The sequence below is a fragment of the Centroberyx affinis genome, unplaced genomic scaffold (assembly GCF_046629955.1).
Source record: "Centroberyx affinis isolate AG114_WGS23_722 - 3 ecotype Tasmania unplaced genomic scaffold, CSIRO-AGI_Caff_v1 ptg004113l_1, whole genome shotgun sequence".
Taxonomy (NCBI): domain Eukaryota; kingdom Metazoa; phylum Chordata; class Actinopteri; order Beryciformes; family Berycidae; genus Centroberyx; species Centroberyx affinis.
The window spans coordinates 1-13403 of NW_027281889.1; the positions used below are offsets into that span (position 1 = coordinate 1).

Sequence of the window (13403 nt, forward strand, 5' to 3'; positions counted from 1 at the left end):
TGCATTAATCTTTACCTAACACATAGACATAAGTAGTTTATTGGGTCTTTTAAAGACAAGATAAACTACATTTGTGTCAGGGCTATTCATCTTCCTCCATCATCTCCGCACTGATTATTAAAAAAAAATATGCATGTTTATCGCAAAAGCAGCTAGTACCCAATGTGTTCCCCTGTACCAAAGTCATATATGACAGTTATTTCATAATCATGACAAAATCAACCTGCTTAAAATTCTAGAGAGGCATCCGGAGAAAGAGCGGGAAAGAGAGGCGTAGGGTACAGGTGTTACCGTCGGTTACAGTGTTAGAAATTAGTATTAATTCCAGCTTTTCTACACAACATGAGAAACATGGGAAGGCCAGGAAGTGCCATGACATCACGTCCTTTGTCATTAGCATTCACATTACTCGAGGTGCATATTTGCCAACATATTTTCTCACAAAAAAAAAAAGAAGGAATTGGGACAGCAGGAAATCAAATCAATCTAGTTCGGAAATGCCACCTAAGTAATCGAAAAAAAAGGTAAACCGTGATGATGAGAGATACCGCAGAAACAATTTCACTTTCATTTTAATTTCGTCTATTTTGATGGGGGACGGGGAGGACGGGGGCTTGTTTGTCATGTTACATTATTCATTGCACAGATCCAGGTGTGAACTGGGAAGTAGTTATTTGGTAACATTTTGACTGATTGCTTCCCGAAATAATTGTGCGGCAACCACACTGTATTATTCATGGCCTGGCACTTTTAACTTGGTAATTACCAGCTGCTGGGACACAGTGGGACTCCAGTGGTTGTGTCAAAAACAGCTCACTCGATAAATTCACTTACAGACATGCAGGTTACACACTGTCTGTAGGAAGCGTTTTTACAGAGTAATTTCTTTTAGGTGCGCGGGTGTGCTTGCATATATTTTTTGAGTCAGTTTTGCTGTGGCATGAAGCTTGTGCATTTCATAAGCTACAGACAAGTTCTGGTGAAGTAGTGTGAAACCTTAAAAGAGGGCTGATCCATCACTGGTACGTGAACCTACCCAATCCCTGCTGGACAGATGGCAAATATGCAGACAGAAACACAATTGCATGCATCCTACATCATAAAGACATAGGTGAGTATCCCAGTCCTAATGGAAAAAAAAAAACAGAAAAAAAACAACTAGGCAGACAGAAAGATTTTAAAAAGAGGAAGAGCGATGGACAAAAAAAGGAGGAAAGAGAAAGAAAGGGGAGGAGAGCACTTACCCTTCAGTCCAGCTACAAGATAGCAGGGTCGGGGGTTAGAAGAAGAAGAAGAAGAAGAAGAAGAGGAAGAGGAAGAAGAGAGGAAGAAGGAACAAACAGAGAAACATAAAGACACAGAGCAGAGCCACCAAACACTTTAACGCTACAGCAGGTCTACAACAGAGACAAAGAGCAAAGCGGCACAGTGGAAGAGGTGGAGAACGTAAGAACAGCGACAGCGTAAAACATGGACGTGACCAGGAAAGAGACGTGGAAGAAGAAGAAAAACATCCTGAAAAGTGATATGTGAAAGCTATTATAGGAAACACTGTATAGTAAGAGACAAAAAGCAAGAAAAGGGAGAGCGAAAAGCTTTGACCAAAGAAATAAATCATGTGAGAAACAGAGGAAGTGGTAAAATAGCTAATCTTTGAAGAAAAATGTGATGACAGACATCAGTCCTAAACTCAAGCCAAGGTCTGTAGACCGATCATGAGAGACTAAATATATAAATGAAAACTATTTCAATTTAAAGCTGCACTAGGCAAGATTTTGTATCCTAGCAGCCTAAATCATGAAGTGGGGCTGCAACAGAGAAGAGTGTCCCATTTCCCCTAATTGAGACGCTGTAGATTCGCCCAAAACTCAAAAGTGAAACCCAAAAGTGTCTCCTAAACAGCAGTGAGCAGCTGCACCCCCCAACTTTGCCTCTCTCGTCCATTTAGTATAAAGCAAAGGCTACACCAGAGCTGCGTTCGGAATGGTTGACTCGTTCACTCACTCACTGTTCCCTATGCAGTGTCTGTCATATAGTGATCTATATGGGCAACGGCAGCACAAAGTTTCAGACACTACATCATTGCTTCAAAAAATGTGCCGGATATTCATGTGACGTGTCCAGCATCTTATAAACAAACCAGGCATCATGACAGCGGGTTGAAATGTACCGTATTTCCTCAAATATTGGCCCGGGCCTTTATTTACCTCAACTGCAGAGGGTACCAGGCCTTTATTGGAAGCAGGCTTGTATTAGAGACAGGCCTTTATTTCTAATTCCCTCTGTTTGATAAGTATATTTGCTCATATTTTAGTACGAAGCCTCCTTGTTTTCTGATCTGCTTCTGTTGGGGTTCGTTAGGTAGCCGTTTTTTTGTTACTGCAACGCATTACCGATAATTACGGTAATTGACGACGGCACGCTCCAGAGACTTCCGCCGGCCAAGCTGTCTTGTGGCATACAGCCATCTTGTGGCATACTGCCATCTTGTGGCTCTTGTACGTTACTACAAACTACAGTTACATTATATAACAGGCACCAGGAGTTTACCAGTATCCACCGTTGTTTTTTCCTTTGCTTTTTTCCCCGGCCTGTATTTGGGGCCGGCCTTTATTTGTTCGTGTCGACCACGGCCCCCGACATTATCGGAGACCCGGCTTTTAATTGACTACCGGCCACTATTAGAGGAAATACGGTACTCAGGTATTGATTTTAGGAAGTTTTGAACATTACATTACAAATAAATTGTTGGAATTCTAATCATGTGCAAGCGTGGTTTTTTTTCACTAAGGTGCTGTCTCCTAATGCAGCAGCAAGCTGTTTTGGTTTGGCAAACAATAAGCTCGTGAGCGAACGTTAGCTAGCTCACAAGCCAGCGACTAGCTAGCTACTCTTCTTCTTCTGTAAGACACGATCGCATTGCATTGTGGTATACAGGAGAAATTGTAGGGTACATCGTCTGTTCACTACAATTTACAGTACATTGTGGGTATTTTATAGTGAACTATATAGTGAATCAAATTAGCCATTGAGAATTTGGACACTAGAGTGTGTGCGGCTTCTTTTTTCTGTTTATTTTCACACAGCCAGCACTTCGCCAATCCAGGTGTGCGGTTTCCTTCACGTTTTGGACTTTTGGACTAGCTGACATTAACAAAAAAACACGTTACAATAAGCTATGTACCGTATAACCTGCAGCTAGAGATAAATACCTTCCTGAACAACAGACCTTAATGTTAATGTTAGCGTTAACAAGCTCAAATTAGCTTAACAAAACGTGCACTTATAATTAGTTATGAATTGGCAGTTAAAAGAAAGCATCTTTAGAATAGCTTGACATCTTTTTGGTAAAAAAAAAGTTTATTTACTTGCATTAGTAAACAAGGTTTGGTGAAGAAGAGGATGCATCATTATAAAACCACGGAAGGGTTACAACTTCGTTGCTTGGTAACAGCCAGGTGACGACAGACTCGCAATGTATTTTGGTATACTTTCACCGTTTTAGTGACCAGGCTTGTTCAATAGATATTACAGTGCATTGTGGGAAATATGTAGTGCCCTCAAAATCATTCCATAATATCATTTTACCATTCGGGCACTAACAAAAAATGTCTGACGTACGTATTAGTGCCCTAAAACGCAGATAGTGATCCATTCCGGCCACAGCACTGGTGTAGTCTTTGGACGGAAAACCTGAATACTAAGTTAAAACAGTTTTCAAACACTCTCTCTGCCACTGCTTGGAGCCACCAATGTGTGAAGTTGCCCAGTGCAGCTTTAAAATGAACTGTTTTAAACTGGCTACTTTTGCAAAGGCAGGCACCAACATCTCTCCCACAAAAGAGACGATGAGACCAACTAAAATGCATGAACTTGTGTCGGATCGTCAAGTTAGCAAGAAAACAATTGAAGGCAATGAAATGGGCAGCAGCCTGTTTGGGGAGAAGTTTCTCTGTAGCATGAAACCTAAAGGACAAGTGAGACTTTTGAGAGTTGAAAACATACAGAATTGGGATATTGGTGCGTCGAGCTGCGGCGCTGTCCCCCCCCTGGAGTTGAGCTTCTGGACCTGGGTGGGAGGGACCGGCTTATGCGACTGGCCCGTAGCCCGGTACATGGCCTGCACCCACAGGATCCGGTCCTGCTCATCGTCGCTGGCGAAGATCACAGTGTCGCCTTCCTTCACGGCGTTGAAGAACGTCCGACCGCCGTCCAGACCTGAGGGGTTGGAGGAGGGAGAGGAGAAGAAGAGGAAGAAGAAGAAGAAGAAGAGGAAGAAGAGGAAGAAGAAGAATTGGAAGAAGAAGGTAGTCTCATTAAGATCAAGATCTGTTTTTTAAAGAGAGGCCTGAGAACAAAAAAAAACATTCATAAAAATGACAGGAAAGCAAACACAATTCAGTCAAACACTCAGTAACATACAGGGACATACATTAACAATTACAAATATATAAAATGTGAGATATAATTTCTTGAAAATCAGAAAGAGGACAAACAATTCTAATTTCAAAGTGCTTGTTCCACTTACCTATTCCTATTCCACAGTGTATGTTCCATTTACTAATTTATTATGGGTGTATGAATTATGGGGGTGAATCTCTAAAATTGCGGTACTATAGCAGCAGAACCTGTTTTCATTGACAAATCACTCCCTCGCAATAATTAACGCAAATTCAACCAATCCCCGCAAAAGTCACATCAAACTACACGCAGTGATGGAAGAAGTACTCTGGTCCTTTACTTAAGTAAAAGTACCAATACAGCAATGTAAAAATACTCCAATACAAGTAAAAGTCCTGCATGAAAAATCCTACTTAAGTAAAAGTACAAAAGTATTAGCAGCAAAATGTAATTAAAGTATTAAAGTAAAAGTAGTGGTTTGGTTGATTATTAATATTGAAGCATCAGTGTGTAAGCAGCATGTTACTGTTGTAGCTGCTGGAGGTGGAGCTAGTTTGAACTACTTTATATACAGTTAGCTAGTTTAGTCCAGTGGTTCCCAAACTAGGGGTCAGGTCCCTCCAAAGGGTCACCAGATAAATCTGAGGGGTCGTGAGATGATTAATGGGAGAGGAAAGAAGAAAAAACAAAGTTCTGATACACAAATCTGTTTTCAGTTTTTGGACTTTTTTTCTAATCTGATTTTTGCTGAAATATTGGATCATTTGAACATTTATTGAAATGAAACCATGTGAGATTTAGAGGGAAAAATCACTATTTGGTGGAGCTGTTAACAACTCATAGACATCTGAAATGTGACCCGACTACACACTGCTTTTTGTAAGACGTCAAAAGCCAAAAAGGTTGGAAACCACTGGTTTCATCTTTAACAATGTGTTGTATTTTAAAAGCTTGTTATATTATCCATTGTGTCAAATCTCCATCTGAAAAGTAACTAAAGCTGTCAAATAAATGTAGTGGAGTAGAAAGTACAATATTTCCCTCTGAAGTATCTCAAAATTGTACTTAAGTACAGTACTTGAGTAAATGTACTGACTACACATCACCAAACTTACTTCCCTGTGTCTGGGTCTGAGTATGCAGAGATGGCAAACACAATCATTTCTCATTTACCAACAACAATTTCTACTAAACTGTTTTGGACCCCATGTGGTGGAACACAAACTAAAGTCGGCAATCGACAGCCGCGAAGCGCACAGGAGAATGGCTGAAACGCCTGAACAGAGGAGGCAAATCACCGTGACAGAGGCCTTGCAAGTCCATAGCAAGCGGTGAAAGAACAAATGTGGGTGTTAGATTAAATTTATCGGGTTCTTGGTAGTGTCATGAAAATCAGAGAGAGAGAGAGATACGGGCAAGTGTCTGTGTGTGTGACAGACTGCGTGAGTGAGCGAGAGAGAGAGAAAGAAAATAGTCCGATGGTAAGAAGTTGGGTAAGATGGTGAGATAGAGAGAGAGAGAGAGAGAGAGAGATACAAGTGTGTGTGTGAGTGAGAGAGGAGAGGAAAAGCGTTTTGTTTTTTTTAATCGCAATTCTTTTTTGCAATTTTCACCCAATCCAGGCTATTTTATTGCAAAAAACACACACAAAAAATCGTCAAAATCTTTTTTGAGAAAAAAACATCAAAATCAAGCATTTCAAGCCGCTAATCCAGAAAAAAAAACCTCAAAATCCTGGTGGCAAATGATAATTTTTGTTGCAATAAATAGCAGCTTAAAGATAAACTTGAAGGATCAACTTGAAAGTGAGAGGATTAAAAAAATCTATAATTTCCAATCCGTTTTGGGACACTTTTCGATGTTTTGATTTTTTTTTTGTTGTTGTTGTAATCCACCAGAAAGGTACGCTGTGATTGGCTATTGTTACCTGGCTGGGGGTCAGTGTAGTCCACAGTGTAGCCGTCCAATTGGAGGAGCTCCACAGGCTCCGCCTTCTTCTCTCTGTAGCTGCACATGGCAAAGGTGTATTGGCTCACCTGCACCAATCACAGAGAGAGGGCACCGTTTATTATGCAGGCATTTCAGATAATGATTTAAAGGAATAGTTCACCCCAAAATGAAATGTTGTCATGATCTACTCACTCTCAAGTCAGTCAAAACACTGGATATACAAACTTCACTATCAAAAACAAATGAAAAGTACAATCCACAAATGCGTGTACCATGATACGTAAGTAAAAAACAAAACACAAATATGTCTTACTATCCACAAAAAACACCTCTCAATTTGTAGTTTGTAACCTGTCATTTGAATAAATGCAAAATGATATTCACAAATGAATACATATTTGTCAATAAATGTTCTCACCTTTGCAAAAATACCTCATAGTTTGTAGATGAATAACATCTTTTACAAATATGTTTAATATATTGATTTAATTCAAGCCAACTCAGTTCAACTCAACCCAACTCAAACATCCATTCACTTGTTTGACTGTTTGGTTTTATTAGTTCTAATTCTAATTGTACAAATTATTTGATTATCATTATTTGAATTAAGTGCTGTTTGGGTATGCTAATTATACAAAAACATGCTAAAAGCACCATTTAGGATAGAGCAGGAACTATTATATACACACACACACACAGACAAGCCAATGGGCCAAACACTAGATGAGCGTAACCAGACATATGGGAACACAAATCTGAGTGTGTATGTGTGTGTGTGCGTGTGTGTGTGTGTGTGTGAGAGTGAGTAAGGAGAGTGTATGTAAGTGACAGCTGTGTTACTCTTAGTGAATCTCTCTTTGTGTGTGTGTGTGTGTGTGTGTGTGTGTGTAGTATGATAATCACATTATAATGAACTGAAAGAAGTGACTGAATTGGGGGGTTAACTTGAGAGCCACTTAAGAGCCATTGCTGAATATAGCAATGATAATAACGGTGAAAATGTGTGTTCATGACCAGCAATAATGAGTAGAGAGCCTATGTGGGTGTGTGTGTGTGTGTGTGTGTGTGTGTGTGTGTGTTTGAATTGACGGCCACCTCTATTTATGCAAACTCGAATGTCAATGCTAATGGGAATGAAAGAACCAGTCAACAAAGGGGAAGAGTGGGTGAACACATGGCAGATGAGAAATGTGTGCTTGTGTGTGTGTGTGTGTGTGTGTGTGGGTTCTACTGATATGAGTTTTATATTTATATATGTTATACTGAATACTTTTTAAAGGCGCTACACATAGCATTTTGCACTTCTCAAAATGAATACCACATTTCCCATAAACCCCATCGCTCTTTTACTGAAGAGGATGGAGTGATTTCTCCATCTTCCTTCCTCAATCAAACTGCATCATATCCGTCATATCAGAAGTGGGCGATTCTGACTGGCTGATATCCAATTGTTGAAGAGTAACTGAACCCCAAACCCAAATCCGTGGTGAAGCCTGACATCTAATGGTGAAAAGTAGGATACTGCACTGGCCTTCTGCTATTGGCTGGTCTTTGGTGCCAGGTGTAACAAGACATTATGTAATAACACCGCATTATGTAATAACTCCACAAAATGTAATACATTTTCACTTCATTATGTAATAACACCCGCATTTTGTAACAATCTGCTGCATTTTGTAATACACAGCCTGAACGCAATATGTAATAAATGTGCAGTTTCTATGTCTCTATGAACCCTCAAGTACAGTTTCTATTAAGCTAAGGAATACAGTGACACTTAATGTAGTTTTGACCAATGAAAGATATTACTAATCTACTGAACTAATAGTATCTTTTTAAAATGAATTTTGAGTCAGTATGATTCATGCTAGAATGAATAAAATAAACATTGTTGTTATAATGTTATAACGATTTTTATGAATGAAGACATTTTGGTTGGTTATTAACATAATGCACCATATTATTACATTTTCATCAAAAAAAAAAAAAAGTGCAACTCCCGTATTTTGTATTAGCCACTGCAATATGTAATAATTTATTACAAAAGGCGGGGAAATTTATTACATATTGCGTTCAGGCTGTGTATTAGTAATTGTATTTGGTTTTTGTAATGTTTATACTGTTTTAATTGGGGTGGGGTGGGGTGGGGTGGGGTGGACCAGATTATTGCTGTAATTGTATTAATGTATGCATGTATGTGAAAGCATGTGTATACATTTATGTTCTTAACGTGGACCCCAGGAAGAGTAGCTGTTACCTTGGTAACAACTACTGAGGATCCAAATAAACAATAAACAATATTACAAAATGCTGCAGATTATTACAAAATGTGGGTGTTATTACATAATGAAGTGAAAATGTATTACATTTTGTCGAGTTAGGGTTTGTCTCCTTATAGTACGACAGGTGGTGACATCCCCCTGGCACCAAAGACCAGCCGATAACAGAAGGCCGGTGCAGTACCCTACTTTTCACCAGTAGATGTCAGGCTTGCACCTGCTTCACTGCAGGTTTTGGGGTTTTGGGGGTTTTCGTTACTCTTTAATAAAAAGGCCAGTATATATCAGTGTGACCCTGGTGGAGGGGTGGAGGCTGTGGTCTTGTCTCCCAGCTCCCTGTGCTGGTAACAGGAGCTGTAGTGACACAGTGTTGCTAGCTGCAGCCGGCCTGCTGCTAGCTGCCAGTCACGCCGCGCTGTCCTCACGCATCACCGGCCTCGGCCAATCCGCCGCTGTCGCCACCTCCGCCGCTGCAAGTGGCAGCTCTCACTCTAGCTGCAGCTGCAGTGTGTGTGTGTGTGTGTGTGTGTGTGTATTTCTTGGTGTGTGTGTGTGTGTGTGTGTGTGTGTGTGTGTGACATATGAGATTCCCGACCACGGCGCTGATGAGACCCGAGGCCGACTCGAGGGACGGAAGGGAACCTGACCGACTCTCCAGCAGCTCTCCTGGCCTCCGGGACGCTATACAGTCAAATCGGAGTCGAAGCTACCGACTATCTCCCCGACTCCCCCCACCCCCCCACCCCGCCGCCCACCCGCCCACACACACACACACACACACACACACACACACAGTTTCCTCTCTCCCGCTGTCTATCAATCTCTCTCTCTCGCTCTCTCTCTTTCCTCCACCATCTCTCTGCTGAAGTTTGCAGCTGTCAATCAGCACAGGAGAGAGGGGGAGAGAGAGAGAGAGAGAGAGAGAGAGAGAAGGAGGCTGCAGTTGTTAATGTCCACATCATTACAGGAAACACATGGACAGAAATACAGCAGATGATTTGCTGTGTGTTTATCACTTGGTCCCCATGACTAATCTCTCCACAAAGTTTTGTCCAAATCCATTGATAACTTTTTGAGATATCCTGCTAATAAACAAACAAACAATCAGACGGAATGGGACAAAGTATATATCTAGTATCTGTCACTATCAAGTATATCAAGTATCAAGGATATTAATATCACTATCAGTCTGCAATAATGGAAACAGCTCTGGTCTGTTGTACTTAATACACTATAATTTACTAGAATTTAGATTTCTAACAAGATTCCTACATTCCCCATACTGCTAGACACAGAAAAATAGTAATTCTATTTAAGATTAAAACATTGCAGATTTTCATATTTTAATGTGGAATAAAAGAAAATGAGGAAAATCTGAATGTAATTCATGTATCTGGTTTTATATTTCACAGGTATTGTGTTTGAGTGTCTTTAGTTGACCATTTTGAATAGTTGATTACTGTGTCTATTGATAGTAATATCTAAAAAGCTGTGCACACCAGATTATGAATGAAAATAATACTGATATAGAAGAAGGGAGAAAAACAGATTTATTATATCTATATTGTTATTATAGATTATGGTGATAATGTACAGTACTATTGTATAATACATGTTTTCAAACTACTAATTAATCATTCTTCAAGATATTGATGATTATGTACAATTGTATAGTACGTTTTCAAGCCAAACAATTGATAGTTATTATAGATATTGGTCATTATTAATGTTGTCAAACTCTTATTAAGTAACTGTTATTAGTAGTTAGTTATTATATATATTGGTGATTAGTTGCTATTGTGTAGAACATATTTTCAAACTAAATAATTAATCGTAATTATGGATATTCGTGATTATGTACTATTGAATTCTGCATGTTATCAAACCAAATTATATATGATCTCAATGTGGTTTGAATGTAGTAACTGGTGCTTGTTGGTTTTTGAAAATTTACATTTTCTGCACTACTGAATTGAATTGAATTGAATTGAATTGAATTGAATTGAATTGAATTGAATTGAATTGAATTGAACTGAACTGAACTGACCTGAACTGAATTGAACTGAATTGAATTTAACTGAATTTAACTGAATTGAATTGAATTGAATTTAACTGAATTTAATTGAATTGAACTGAATTGAACTGAATAGAATTGAATTGAATTGAACTGAACTACTGAACTGAATTGAATTGAATTGAATTGAATTGAACTACTGAACTGAATTGAATTGAATTGAATTGAACTGAATTATACTGAATTGAACTGAATTGAATTGAATTGAATTGAACTGAACTGAACTGAACTGAACTGAACTGAACTGAACTGAATTGAACTGAATTGAATTGAATTGAACTGAATTATTGAACTGAACTGAACTGAACTGAACTGAATTGAAGTGAATTGAACTGACGTGAAGTGAAGTGAACTGAATTGAACTGAACTACTGAACTGAACTGAACTGAACTGAATTGAAGTGAATTGAACTGAATTGAATTGAATTGAATTGAATTTAATTGAATTGAATTGAACTAATGAACTGAACTGAATTGAAAGACTGAATTGTCAGATGAGGGATTCAGCTTTACTGTGCATCGTAAACATGCAGAGCTTTAGCAGATCTCCAATCTGTCCTGATGCTGCAGAGGGAGGGGCGAGCGAGGCCACAACCAACTGTACTCTGTAAGAACTGAGGATGAACAGAGGAGAAGAGGAAGAGGAGGAGGAAGGGGCGAGGAGGGGAGACAAGGACAGAGAGGAGGGGAAGAAGAGAGGACGAGGAAGGAGGGAGGACGGGACGAGAGAAGATCGACAGGAAGGGACGCGAGGGAAAGGAAGGGGAGGAGGCGGAGGTCGACAGGGAGAATTGGAGTTGATAAGAAAGAGAAAAGGTAGAGAGGAGGAGAGAGGAGATGAGAGAAGGAGGAGGATGGAGGTAGAAGATGGACGATGGAGGAAAAGGAGAACTGGGCGGTAGGATGTGTGATATGATGGATATGATGCAGTTGGTCACTGGTTGTCTATGGGAAACCCTTAACCTGAATTGATAATAATGAGGTATTTTCATCAGATTCCACACATGTATGCATTATCATTGTTATTCAGTGGTGTCCCATGATGATCTAAATACTGTTTCAGAGGCTTTTCCACTACGATTCTGGCAGAAACACTGAAACCCTGGATTGTTGTTTTTTTTTTTTTTTTGGCATGAAAATCAAATTTTAAGATATTGAATATAGGCATAAAATATCAGCTATTGGCCATTTCAATCCAAAAAATAGCGGTATCAGAAATGGTATGAAATCCTGCTAGACTGGACTACTGTCTTCTCTCTTGACCCTTATAAAAAAAAAATCACTTGTTCTTAATATATGATCGGGTTGTAAAAGTTTGAACTTCCATCAAAGGTTCCTTTGGCATCCAACAGTTCTACGTGTGCTTTGTGGTCACATGATGATAAAAACATGCAATAACAACACTATATGAGTTTAAAGGACTAGTCTGACTTTTTGGGGAGTTTGGCTCATTGGTCAATTTCTCATTACATAAACATTAATTATCCATTAAAAATACCATAGCTTTAAAAAAGTAAGGTTAGTATCATGGGTTTTTAAGGGATTTATTCATGGGTTGGTTCATGGAGACACTAGAAATTAAGGGATTTTTCATGCCTTTTATGCAGGTTTACAGGTAATTAATGAATAATTAATGGAAACTTCCTGTCTCCCTGAATTTTACATTAAATTAGAAAGTAAGCAGTCAAACATTAAGGGGAGTTTAAGGTGGTTTACTCATTTTAAGGGGATTTTGCTTGAAATAAGGGGTGAATTAATGTAAATGTAAGGGCATTTTAAGGGATTACTGATTCATAGAGAAGGCTGGATGGTTAGTTAATTTCAATGACAGGCATCTAAACCTGTCAGGCTTGTTTAAGGGATTGGTAAAATCCCATAAACAAGCCGTAAAATATGACAAAAAGAATGAACTTTCAATGGTGGAAGATCTCTCTTCAGGCGAGAAGTTTGGCGGTTTTTGTGCTGTTTGATTTGTAATGAACTTCACTCATGATGAAGATTAGTGACGAGACAGAGACACAGAGATGAGTTTGGTACCAGTCCTCTCATCACATGTACGGTGAGCTGACCAATGAGCTCCCAAAAAGTCGGCATAGTCCATACTTTCGAAAGATTCACGGGTTTTTAAGTCAAACATGTTTCCTCTTCATTGCAAACTGCACCATCCGTTTGAATGAAGAGTGGTTCATTTGAGCTGTTGGTATGTCTCACTTGAACACTTCATTATCCATCCTATCTCCCTTTATTCCCTTCAATCATAAATAATCACCTCCTCCTTTTACCAAAGCGGACGTGTGCAGCTTATAACCGATGCTCCTTATTAGCACTTCACTTTATTAACAGCTCATATTTCTTCCAGTGCTGGCTCTAAATTTGAAAATCTCATGCACCTTCACTTACGACATCATGTACATTTAAGCGAATTTCATAGCTCGCCCTCAATATTAATGCGTGAAACTCGCAGTTGTGTCCAGTATTGGGATTTCAAAAATGCATTAAGATCATCATTGTTTCAGATGAAGAGCCAGTCACACTAGCAGCAGCTCTACTAGATTTTGAAAGTAGACTGAAATCACAGAAAAAAAAAAAAAAAAAAAAAGCGTTGGCATCTCTTTCAATTCAGTCAACAGACCAAATTGAAAACCTTGAAAACCACAGATATGAACTGCTTCACTTTGACACGCATTACACAGGGTATGC

The 13403-nt window shown here is 39.2% G+C and overlaps 1 protein-coding gene across 1 annotated transcript in view; it reads right to left on the minus strand.

Annotated features, from left to right (window-relative positions):
* Positions 1 to 4005: 4005 nt before the first annotated feature.
* LOC139663742 (calcium-dependent secretion activator 1-like) overlaps positions 4006 to 13403 on the minus strand; it is a gene marked incomplete at its 3' end in the record, with an annotated part of 57213 nt that continues 47815 nt past the window's right edge. Inside the window, exons 9-10 of the mRNA XM_071542465.1 lie at positions 6329 to 6437; positions 4006 to 4218 (exon numbers count right to left, since the gene is read on the minus strand). Of these exons, the coding sequence (XP_071398566.1) occupies positions 4006 to 4218; positions 6329 to 6437 (322 nt within the window). The remainder of the gene's footprint in view (positions 4219 to 6328; positions 6438 to 13403) is intronic.